The following is a 12,190-nucleotide window of genomic DNA, read 5'->3' as shown; positions in this document are numbered from 1 at the left end:
TGTCACTGTTTTGTGTTCAGTAGTGTCTAAAATTCATTAATTTGCGTGTTTTGTCCGATTTAAAAGAAGGTATCACTATTTGGATAATATGACTCTTTAGAACAGAGTGGACATGAATGAAGTTGCTCTGTAATGTTTATACAATTACACTTTTTGGAATTATGTAGGCCTCCTTCATGTAAATGACATGCTAAAACAAATCATATCACCAAAGCAATAGTACTGTGTATAGCAGATCTATGAGACTGCCATAGAGGGGAAGAGAGAGAAGGAAATAGACTCCCTCTCTCCCTCTCTCTCTCTCTCTCTCTCTCTCTCACATACACACACACGCATGCACTTTAAAGAAAGTAAATTTACAGCTTTGACGACTTTTTCCTCGAGTCGAGTCGTACATTTTTGGCATCGTCAGCTACGAATACTTCATTGTTTTCCAGACATGAGAAGGTCCAAGTGAGAAGCTTTACGAACAAGAGAGAGTGAAAAAGAAGAAGGAGGAGAAAATGAAGGGAGATAGATGACCTACGACTGTTCAATCGTGTTCTGAGTCTTGGTAAGAACGAAGACAATTACTTATTTCACTCAGTCCTGTACAGCGTGAAATCGATGAATTTCAACGAAGCATCTTAACGCAAGAGGGATATGTGGTGACGGAAGAACAATACGTACAATAAATAGGAGCGTCTTTTGTCGAACAAACCTCCCGAACAGCTTATATCGATTACTTGAAGGTAGCTTGAAACACAACTAAAATGGAAATGGACGACACAAACGGGCATAGGAAGTAGCGATAGAGTTCCTACCAGATACCTCTTATACAACTTCAAGACTAAGTATACATCACTGCTTTAAATGTGCTATTCTGCAACTTTTATAGACGTGAATGGTTCTTAGGATCGTCCTACCAATTGATTTTCAGGGTTTCCAACTGACTGGGTGTAAAAGGGCAGTTTATATCATTGTGAAACAAAGACTTGGACAGGTGAGTTCTGTGTTGAGTGTGCACCAATGAAGAGCTCGACTAGAGCACGTTGAATATCAGTTATGGATATCCGAGAGCTCGTTTCGGTGTGTAGGTCGATTCTATATTATATAGTCAGCTCCCTTGTCGGAGGCGCTCACAATAAAGGGTTTTCATTAGTTTGAGAGTACACAACGGGTAAACCTATATAGTTTTAGTTTGATATAATCATGATATGAGCAAAACGTGCTTTACAGTTTGATGCTAAATCTAAAAATGTAACATTCGTTACAACTCGTAGCACTATACTGTATGTGCAGGACTGGCGAGCTAAGACATGTAAACCACAAAGATCAATCCGTAACAATTATGCCTTGGGATGATGATAAGTCATCTTATACCATTAAACACATGCGCGTGTATTATATATATATATATATATATATATATATTTATTTATTTATTTATTTATTTATTCATAAATATATATATTGAGACGCACACAGACATAATAACACTCATCAACCTCCGGATTACTATAGTACATGATTTTTTTTTCTTCCACGGAGTATAATTTCATTGACAAGTCGTAGAGAGATATTAGTGGTCGCATGTCGATTAAGAATGTTTATAGTATGCCCGAATCTCGGCTGAAAGCAGGCCATCAAAATACAAAAGAGTAAAAAGATTTCTCATGCGGTCTGTTTACTTCGGTCTCACAAACCATGCTTTCTTTCAAATTAATCAATCATCCCATAACCAATATTGCTCATGTAAGATATTCATTAGTTAGATGAAGCTACCAAACAACAGCTTATTGTGAACGTCAGCGTGATCTAAATTATGCAGAAGATTGATCCTATGACACTGTATGAGCAAGGTTTTTTATCTGATGGTCGTGATTTTAAGTCAAGCTAGAGGATATAGACACAACTTCTCAAAATAAATACAATGAAAGCAAGGACTTGTAGCGTTGGTAATGCTGGAAGGCAATTTCTGCAGCGTGGAATGAGAAGGAGGACAAGATACAAGTACGATCTCAGGGACAATTTTGTTACGAGCGCTGGTGTCTGAAAATAATAGTACGCACCTTCACATTTGACATGGGAAAGACTGATTCTGATGACTGAACGGGAAGACGAAATATGACGACATTTAGATAAGTCTAAGAAATCATGACGTAGGAAAAATGTCCGTTATTTCAGTAAATCCTTAAAAAAAAACACTCAATAACAACACTTTGGGATATCTTTCGCCCTGTAGGGCAAATTTAGTTCAACATAGTTTTGTTCATCAATTCATTATAAATGCATGTAGGTGCGTAGTTTCGTAAAAGAGTGATCACAGGGACGTTCATAAAATCAAACAAGATATTGGTCAATGAAGACACGAGAATTTGATGAGAGACTCTGAAGCAGAGACAAAGAGAGAGCGCGTCACAATGCCGTGCGATGGGATATTTATGCAATTACCAAATTACATGCTTGCCGTGTAAAAGTTAACAAAGAAAGGATCTCTGCCTGCAACATTTATATCCAGTCTCATCTTTTTATGGTTCAATAACTCAAAAGCCGACTGGGGCTCAATCTCACAGAAATAATTAGGAAAGTAAGAAGAGTAACTAAAGGTATAGGAAGATAACGAGAACGGTATAAAAACCAGAAGAAGTCTTCGCTTGCTATCAAGATAAAAATGCCAAAAAGTTCAGTAGATACGCCCATTTAACTGTTGTTTGTTTGCTTTTTTGTAATAACTTTTGAATAAATTCAATGAATTCGTTTCCACATTCTTTAATGTCCACTTTTTGTCCCCTTTAACCCTTATGGTTGATCATTTAGAGATTAAGTTTGGCAATCGGTGAAAATGACGTTACATAACATTGCTTGAAGTATTTGATATTAATTTGGATTGTTGTTCCTCAAGCACTTGAGATAGTCCCGGAGTTAGTTTCTTCGTTGGAAAGGAAAGGATGGGGTCACAAGATATACGTGTTTTTTTTTTTAAATCATCCTTATAATAAAAAATATATGCTATCAATAACAGGTAACCACATGGTTTTGATATGGTAATGCAGTTGGACAAGCAATAGAAAAAGGTCTTCAATGCCTTTGCTATGGGCAAGCATTTCGTGTCACACACAATTAGTGTGCACAACATGTACATTAGAATGTCGGAGTAATATAATATCGCTGTAAGAAATGTATAATGATATTATGACTTTGGTCGAGAGTGCAAGCCTGCTATATATAACCACGACTGGATAATGCGGTGTCGGTCATTGGCTGCATAAGCGTATCACTCATTATGGATGCTCCGTAGAAATTAAGTTATAGCAACGAAGGCAATTATCCACAAATGAGAGATACAGCGTGTTTTCAATTCATATCGTACTGACAATTGTTGGGGGGGGGGGGATATTTCGAAACACATGATTAATTGTCGATGGCACAATACAACACGAAAAGTCAGCTTTCATACATTCATTAGTTTTCAGTTAGCTACACTGGGTGTCGATGAGACGCCTCGATAATGTAGTTATACAGACAAGGTCATCCTAATGAAGGGTGGATGAAAAAGCAATACCCACTCCAAATCATCAATTTGTTTGTTTGTCTGTTTGTTTTGGAAGAAGAAAAAAAAAATGAAAGGGTCTAATGAAACAATCGGTAGATCTGTTGTGGCAACAGGACAATGTCCCACTGGTTGAATTGACAACGAATGCATATAGGGGTAGAATATGACTTGTAAAATGCGAGACATAAAAAGCGCTTTTATCACATTTTCCTGCTTACTTTTGGTCTTGCTCTGTCATATTCTATGTGTATAATACTCATTTTTACGCGAGGTTGGCTCCTTATCTGTGTACAAGCAATATAAAAAATTGATAAGTAAATTAATGGATCAATAGATAAATAAGATACATGCATACATAGGCCTACATACATACATACATACATACCATCAGAAGACGCTTTGCTGGGCAACGTGTTCGTGCAGAAGAGTAGATTTTAATCATCTGATATGATTTCGCTTCGACCGTATTGTGAGCCTGAGGAAGAAAACCACTGACTGTTATTAATAGACTAAAGTCGTCGGGACTGGCAGTTTTTTTTTTTTCGTTTTGTCGAAACGAATAAACAATAAAAGATATAAGAGCGGATAATTTTTACTTCGATTTTGTCGGAATTTCGTCATGACCGTGTTCGTTTATAACAATTATATCCTGTCTTTGCTCTTAAACTCACCTGAAAGGGAGGGGGGGGGGGTGTTTTGGATGATGATACAGAGCTTCTACAAGGACCACCCGCCACTATATACCTTTTGCTCGATGTCGCGACCAAAATCCTTTCTGTGCTTTTAGCGCCAAAATGGTTCAGAAAAAAACCCTTTGCCTTGTACACACTGTCCAAAGTATCTGTCACAGAAAGGATTAACGGAAAGTGTTAACGCGTGTTTCAAATGGTTACTGGGTTGACTTCTCACTTGTTTTGCTCAAGCCGAACAGATAGTCTCACAAGGTGACAAGTACATGTATAAATCAAAGCACAAAGTGCTTCCAGCCGGTTTATTCAGCAATATATCTTAGACGCAGTTTCTCAAGAAATCGCGTCAGGAACTGTATAATCAAGTACATGTCACGTGCTTGTATTAGGAATCAAGGGATTATAAACAGGTCATTTTGTTTTCTTCTCTTCGTTAGCTTTCCTCTGCATATTCCCATGAAACGCTGTGCAGCTCAATGAGCAGCAATCCACGCATCTGATTTCTTGGCTGCTGGTAACCATGGCGACGCAGTATGACAAGCTGCGTGAGCGGAACAAGAAGTACCCCAACATCGACGACTCATACAAATATAGCAGCCTGCTACTAGAGGACACTTGTGTGGCGCTCCATGGAATTCTGTTACAGGATATTAAGCTTGGCAAGGAGGAGCTCTTCAAAGAGGCCAAGTTCATCCAGAGCAGACTCTATGAGACACTGACCTACATTCTACAGAGACAAGGAAAGTCCTTGGATCAGGTACTTAAAAGCAATTGCTATTCTTAATTTCGCGACAGTGCTTAAAAGTGAACAATAATGTAATCACGACATTGTTAAAGTTACTGTAGACTCATTTCTGTTTTTTTTTTTCAACAAAGTGGCCATTAAGCCTATACTTTAATACACATCAAATTTCTATGTGTATACATGCATGCATGTCAGTTGCAATAATCATTAGTAAAAGAAGTACCCGACAAAATCCACATCCTGAATGATGTGTTGATGGGACGCAATCTGGAGACGAATGATAGAAAACTATCAAAGAGTAATTGCTAATTCTAAGCAGAAAAACAATGGAATTACACAAAAACATGACTGAAAACCTTGTCATAACATTGTATGAGATATCGCAATGCTGATGACATGTTAGGGTAACGTCCACCTCTAAGGAAGCAGTGACGAATATAACATAACAACCGCTTTACACATATTATATCGGTTAACTCTATACAGGTCATGATGGAATTTGCGCACCAGAAGCTCAAGTATCTCCGAAGTCGTACCGTCGTTCAGCCGCTGATCGACATGGCCCTGGCCAAGCAAGAGCCGGAACAGCTCCTGATCTCAGCCATTATGTTGCGCAAGAAGACGGCTGGCTACGAACCGGATGTCCGCAGCGCTCGCTCGGACATGGCGCGCCTGGCGTACCTCATCCAGGAGAAAGTTTTTCGTTTCGGATTCTACATCTGGATGGGGACGTTGGAGGAGCTGCGTCACTACGAGATGACGCACAAGTTGTCGACGCTAAGTGAGTCTGAGGGCGAGCTTAAGAACTTCTTGGTGCTGAAGAAGCACACACTGGTCCTGCCTAGAATCGGGAAACCCATCCCGTCGACTTTCATGACAACGCTGCTGATGAACCGCATCGCGCCGGAGTTCTGTATCAGACTCTACCGCGTCGAGCCCGAGACTACCATGTGGGACGATCGAGAAGATGATGTGGCCAGGTATCATGTCCTTAAATTTCCCCATGAGCTCTGAAGTGCACTTATATTATTCAGTGGTTAATAGCTCATTACTCACTTTACAGTCCTAACATTGTACCTATTTCAATGTTACAGCAAACTGCTATTTGCATCTGAAAATCATAGTTTTTAAGTAGCCGTTTACAGCCACCATTTTTTATTTTGTTTTTCCTTTCTTTTTTTTCCACAGAGTTGTTGATAATCTGACATGCAAGTCTGAACACATATTCGAGACATTCTATAAGAAATTATACAAATACCTTTTGTTTTTGTTTGTTTTAGCATAACTGTATTCTGAAATAGTTATGTCAAATCAGTGAAAATATTGTATGACATATCATCCCGAAATACAAACTTTGCTGACTGCTAGTCCCACAAATCATAAACCTATATATCTCCTCACACACACACACACACACACACTCTCTTCCTCTCTCTCTTTCTCTTTCTCTCTCTCTCTCTATACATGTATAAATATATATTATTGTAGTTGCTCCGCGTATTGGCAGTACTAGAAATAACAATAATAATGTCACAACAGAGGAATGCATTAAATGCCAATCTTGATTTTAATTAAAAATCCGAGTTTTCGGGGGTCCTCCCCCTTCGCACTGTCATCCCTGACGAAGGGGGAGAACCCCCGAAAATTCGGATTTTTAATTAAAATCAAGATTAGCATTTAATGCATTCCTCTGTTGTGACATTTTATATATATATATATATATATATATATATATATATATATATATATATATATACTAGTATATATATATATATATATATATATATATATATATATATATACATACATATATATACATGTATATGTATTAATTCCAGCTTCTTGAATCCACCGGTATCAGAACATTCTTTCAATCTCGACATCCATGCAAAGTGTGTCATCTTCCAAAAATCACACTCATTTAGGGATCCTATACTTGAGTACAGAAAAATATTTCCACTGTTTTTCTATACTTTGCAGCTTCCCTTCATGGCTACGGTAGCAACACATATTCAGATGTTTCGTTACAGAATCTTTGCATTCAAATCCTTGATACACATACTACCAAATTTCTACCACTGCACTGTTCTGTCACATTGCGGTATATATCACTTTTTTTTCTTCAAAAAGTACTGTTTTTTGTGGACTGACGTGTTTATGTATTGAAACATCGTTTCTTGCTTTGCATTGAGATGAAAATATATGGATTATGTAAAAAAAAAAGGAGAAAGAAAATAACGTTACCATTGTCTTGTATCTTGTTGTTTGTTTGTTTGTGTGTGTGTGTGTTCTGTCGCTGCACAGGTTACATGATTACTACAGCAGTATTGCTCAGTTGAACACTGGATATGGCATGTGGGGAGTCAGCGGCCAAATTAGAAACGTCAGGAATCAACTCATGAAAGTGCGCGACTATTTGGAGGTATGACATCTTCATAAAAACATATCTTTGTCATAATTATTCATCACTAGTCTTTTAATACCAATACTACTACAATGTACTGGCATTCCTGTATTATAGTTTTCAAACACACACAACTTTAACCTGTAAAGATATTAGTGTTGAATAACCGCTATTTATATCTGTTCATTTCCCTCAGTGATAACACTTCTGTATGATTGCAACCACTTTCATTTTCATCCTAGATTGAACAGGCTGCATGTGAGCGAGTACCCATGTTGACCGATCACAAAATGACCCACTTGGTCAATATCACTTTGATGAAGTGATTGATAGACCTAAACTTGTTATGGAGGTGTTCGCATGGGTCTGTAACAAGTTAATTTTGTCAGGTGTTCCTTCTGACATCATTATGGGATACATGATGAACAAGGAGCTAACAAGGACACGATGAATAGAAAGTAATGGAAGAAGTTACGCGGATGAGTGGTATAGTACAGAGCTTAGTTAATTAGCTAATGGCGCTATCATTTTGGCTGGTATCATACTCAATAATAAAGTATCTATATGAATGATTATTGGATTTTTTTTTTTTTTTTTTTTTTTTTTTTTTACAGGCAAGTTTGTTCGACCGTGCACGGGCGATGCTGATGATGGCTCGGGTCATGTTCACCGACCTCGTAGTCGTAAAGAGCCTCGAGCCGGAGGACGTGGCAGAGTGTGACTACCTCAAGATCCACATGGAATTCCTCAAGGCAGAGATCAAAGAGGGTATGGACAAGGATCAGGGGCTCTCCTCATCTGAAGATAGTGACTATGATTAAATGCTCAAGGCAGGCCAACGTGGATGATGAAGGAGAGTTGGAGAATGGTGTTAAATGATTGGAAACTAATGAACAAAACATATACAAGGACATTGTACTGTGTAAAGCTTCCAGACACCATTTTGCTCTAAAAGAACACTCATCTCTTGGAGAAGTCTGTGTGTTTGATTTTTTTAAAAACAGACATATGATGCCATATACGTGGTAAGTGCTGTGATTCATCATCACCATCATCAATGATCCTTGAAGTAATTCTCTTGGGATTAGTTGAGAATCATACACCTTATGCAATATTGAACGAGAGCAGAAAATGTTATTTGTACAAGAAGTGTGATTATTGCTGAAGGTTTGTCCTTGACTAAAGTGCCATCAGTCAAAAAAAAATACATACTGTTTGAAATTGTGTTAAAGAAAAGCCAGCAGAAGGATGGATGGGTGAACAACCTCCCAAAATGCATGCATCCATCACCTTGTATATAGGTGCAAAGGCACAAGAAAATGTGTATTAAATAGACATCAATGCCAACTTGTCAAATATCAATATGCAACATCAATGAATTGTAGACCACAATGCCTTTTGTTAACTTGGCTCTCACTAATCATTTCCTAAAATCTGATCAATCAATAGTCCTTCAAGTTAGACGACATATATGTTTTGAATACCATAAGATTTAGTCCTATTAGTTTATGCATTACCAGCAAAATCTTCAAATTTGACCTGAGCTTTTGACCAACTTGAAATATTTGCCATTCACATTGCAGAAGAAACTGGTCAGATATTGTTGAGACCAAGTGTATCTCTAAATAAAAAGTAAGGAAACTGACATTCTTACAACAGGACTTGTAAGAAAATCTACGATTGAAAACACAGCAATTGAACCAGAAAAAAAAAAACTTTCTCGTTTGAAGGTGCAAAGTTAGTGATTTAAAACCTTGGAGATGATAATTATGTGTACTCTATTTGCATTAAGGAATGCAAAGCTTACCTTGACAGTTATGTGAATATCATCAACTGAACTCCCAACACTTGTGTTAAAGAAACCATTGTGAAATATTGGACATACATACAGATTTCTTGTGTAGTAAGCTATAAATTCTGAACCAGCTAATGAAAAACAAAATGTACATTGGTAGTTTCCTTTCCAAGGGACTCCTGATCAACTTAGGATTGCTTGTGTCTTAACATGTGGTTAAATTCAACTTGACAGTTGCTTAAAGATGTATATATCTGTGCGCATGCATGTGTGTAAGCATCTATGTATGTCTGTCTCATACTTTTTTTGTGGAAACAACTGAATGGTAGAAAAAAAATATGAATGACATATGACAACATCCAATTCCAATGAGGTGACATTGTTTTCATATCTATCTCCTATCAAACAAGTCTACCTGACAGATTTGTCACCAGCTTCACAATCTTCGTCTCCGACTAAAATTCTTCTAGGATCGAAAGCTCGGGCCCCTCTTGACTCCGGCTCAATAATTCATAATTGGTCTCCACACATATCATTCCTCTTTCACACCATGTGACAACATCCAATTCCAATCAGTTGACATGCAATGATTTTCACATCCATTTGCTATGAAACAAGTTCACCACAAAGATTTTTCATCAGCTTCACAAATTCAGGCTTTGTTTTCACACACAATCACTCTATCATTCCTTCATTACAGCATGTGCAAAACATCCAGCTTTAACAGAAGATATCCAACAGTTTTCACATTCATCTGCTATGAAACAAGTCTACCAGACAGATTAGTCATTCACCTAATATCTTCTGTTTTCTTTTCACACATATAACTTTTTTTATTTTTCCATGTCTTCATATTTACATGTAGCTTTGTACATAAAAAATAAAATACATGAGGTACATACAGAAATATAAAACCATGTTAACGCATGTACATTCAACAGCTTTTTAAAGTATGGAGAAGTTGCTCCATGTTGTATGTTTGTATGTGTATGTCGAATGTTAAAACAGAGGTAAATCATATAGCAGTACAAGTTTTGAAAAATATCTGACCAAAGAGCAAGATTGTCCTCGATTCTTAATGCTTTATTTCAACATGTTAAGGCAATATCCATAGGGACGAAAAGGAGTATTTTTGGTGGAAAAAAACAGCAGTGATAGCTTTCCTGCAATACATATCGTCATGTGCCTGGCAGAGCAGCATGAATGCATGCGATTCAAGGAAGGTGTGCCCGGCAGAACGACACGAGTGCATGTGAAGCACGCGTTATACTTACATGCGTCGCATGCGTTCATGTCGTTCTGCTGGGCACATGACGATATGCGTAATGATCTGATTTGGGAAAAACAGTATTTTCCATGAAACCTGCAATATTTTTGGCAAAAACAGTACAAAATACTGAAAAAAAGTAACAATTGGCATCTCTGTACATCATGCCATCCAGAAGAGGCAACAATCTTACATTCTTCTCTTCAAGAGCTTGCACAATATCATCAACAAGTTACCTTTTATCAAAAAAAAAAAATACATTCAAAATGAAGAAACTTCAAATCAGACAATGCAATGACTTTTTTTAAAAAGTTGTACTGATTAAGCAATAATGTATTTTTCTTTTTTAATAGGGAGCTGTTGTGTTTCTTAAAAGAAAAGATAACAAAATAGTCATATATCTTTTCCGTGTAGAAACCAATAGGAGAGTTGTGTAGGTATCATAATCTCATTTCCAGAAGTATTCCCCATGTGTCATTCTGGCCACTATCACTGTAGTGTAAAAATATTTGAAACTTAAACATTCCTAGTCACCCAGCTAGTGGTTTACCTTGCTCTATTCACTTCATCGATCAAGTCCGCAAGTAATTTTGCAGCACAAATTACTTAACTTCTGACTTAAACTTGGCAACTTTAACTGCTTATCTGATACTGGAAAAAGATTAAATGAAACCAATTAGATCAATTATGTCCTCAAAATTAGAAAAATAATAGGAAAAAATTGGCAGAAAAACTAACTTTGATCTTCTGGAATGTCTGATTGCCAATCTACGGCAAATTTGATAAAAGTCTGGTTTACGTGTATGCATTTTTAGAAAAGATGATGAAAAGATGCAATAAAATCTGAAGTGTATCATGGAGGCATGTATGTTCATAGAGTGAATACTTTAGTCATATATATTTGTATAGGTACTGTACAGGGGATGAAAATGATGTGTTTTGGGGTGAAGGGGGGAATTCTGAGGACCCCAGGAGTGCAAGCTGTTCCTGCACACTGTTGTTTAGATTTTGTTTCTTGCTCATCACATGCTCTGTATGTTCAATATTACTTGCTCCTACAATGAACCTAGTATGAGCTAACATCAAGCCTGTCTACAACAGCCACCCAAGGGATATGAACAGAGCGGCCTTTATAGATAGGTGGCCACTATATATGCAGCTGCTCTGACATTTTGTGTGTCTCACAAACATGCACATATATTATTACTGTAAACAGGTAACAGCACTTATATGTCCGTGTATGTGTTTGAGTAATCATGTGTTACACACATTGAACAATGCTGACTTTGAGCATTGCTATGCATCACTACATCCGAATGGTGTGTGATAAGAGGTGGCGATCACTGAACTGTTTGCCACGCACGACTGGCATGGCAACAAGGCAGAAAAAAATGCTGAATTATCTGCTTATCTATGGCTCTGTATGGGCCTGTGGCCACTATATACAGTTGAAAATCTACCACAGGATGCAAAGTTTTCTCGGGGTGGGGGGAGGAGGGTGAGGGGGTTAGTGTTCATACAGCAGGTGGTTACTGCAGACAGGTGGTCCCTAAAGGCAGGTTTGACTGTACATTGCTGGAATGCAGACTGGTAATTGACTCAACCTTTTGCGATTCTGTACCTGGCTCACAGTTTTGATCTGCTGAATCTTGAATAAAGTTACAAGTGAAAACTGGGAAAGACTTCCTATTGTAAACTCCCCCCCCCCCCCCCCCATGAAATAGTGTCATTTCAGCTCTAGCAAACTTTATAAAG

At 37.6% G+C, this 12,190-nt stretch overlaps 1 protein-coding gene across 1 annotated transcript; it reads left to right on the top strand.

The window, feature by feature from the left end:
• Nucleotides 1–4,744: 4,744 nt before the first annotated feature.
• Nucleotides 4,745–8,194, top strand: LOC139743136 (uncharacterized). Its single transcript, XM_071653645.1, has 4 exons — nucleotides 4,745–4,981; nucleotides 5,456–5,949; nucleotides 7,274–7,391; nucleotides 7,988–8,194. The coding sequence occupies exons 1-4, from the start codon at nucleotides 4,745–4,747 to the stop codon at nucleotides 8,192–8,194; spliced, it is 1,056 nt and encodes a 351-aa protein (XP_071509746.1).
• Nucleotides 8,195–12,190: the final 3,996 nt, after the last annotated feature.

This window comes from Diadema antillarum, unplaced genomic scaffold (assembly GCF_040938485.1).
Source record: "Diadema antillarum isolate AM-2024a unplaced genomic scaffold, OU_Dant_1.0 seq00001051_RagTag, whole genome shotgun sequence".
Lineage (NCBI taxonomy): Eukaryota > Metazoa > Echinodermata > Echinoidea > Diadematoida > Diadematidae > Diadema > Diadema antillarum.
This window is presented reverse-complemented; position numbering and strand designations above follow the sequence as displayed.

What these genes read in the sequence shown, in the direction of transcription:
- LOC139743136 (XM_071653645.1), top strand. Translation starts at nt 4,745, where the DNA reads ATGGCGACGCAGTATGACAAGCTGCGTGAGCGGAACAAGAAGTACCCC. An exon ending in AAGGAAAGTCCTTGGATCAG is followed by an intron (nt 4,982 to 5,455) that starts GTACTTAAAAGC and finishes AACTCTATACAG; the next exon opens with GTCATGATGGAATTTGCGCA. An exon ending in CGAGAAGATGATGTGGCCAG is followed by an intron (nt 5,950 to 7,273) that starts GTATCATGTCCT and finishes GTCGCTGCACAG; the next exon opens with GTTACATGATTACTACAGCA.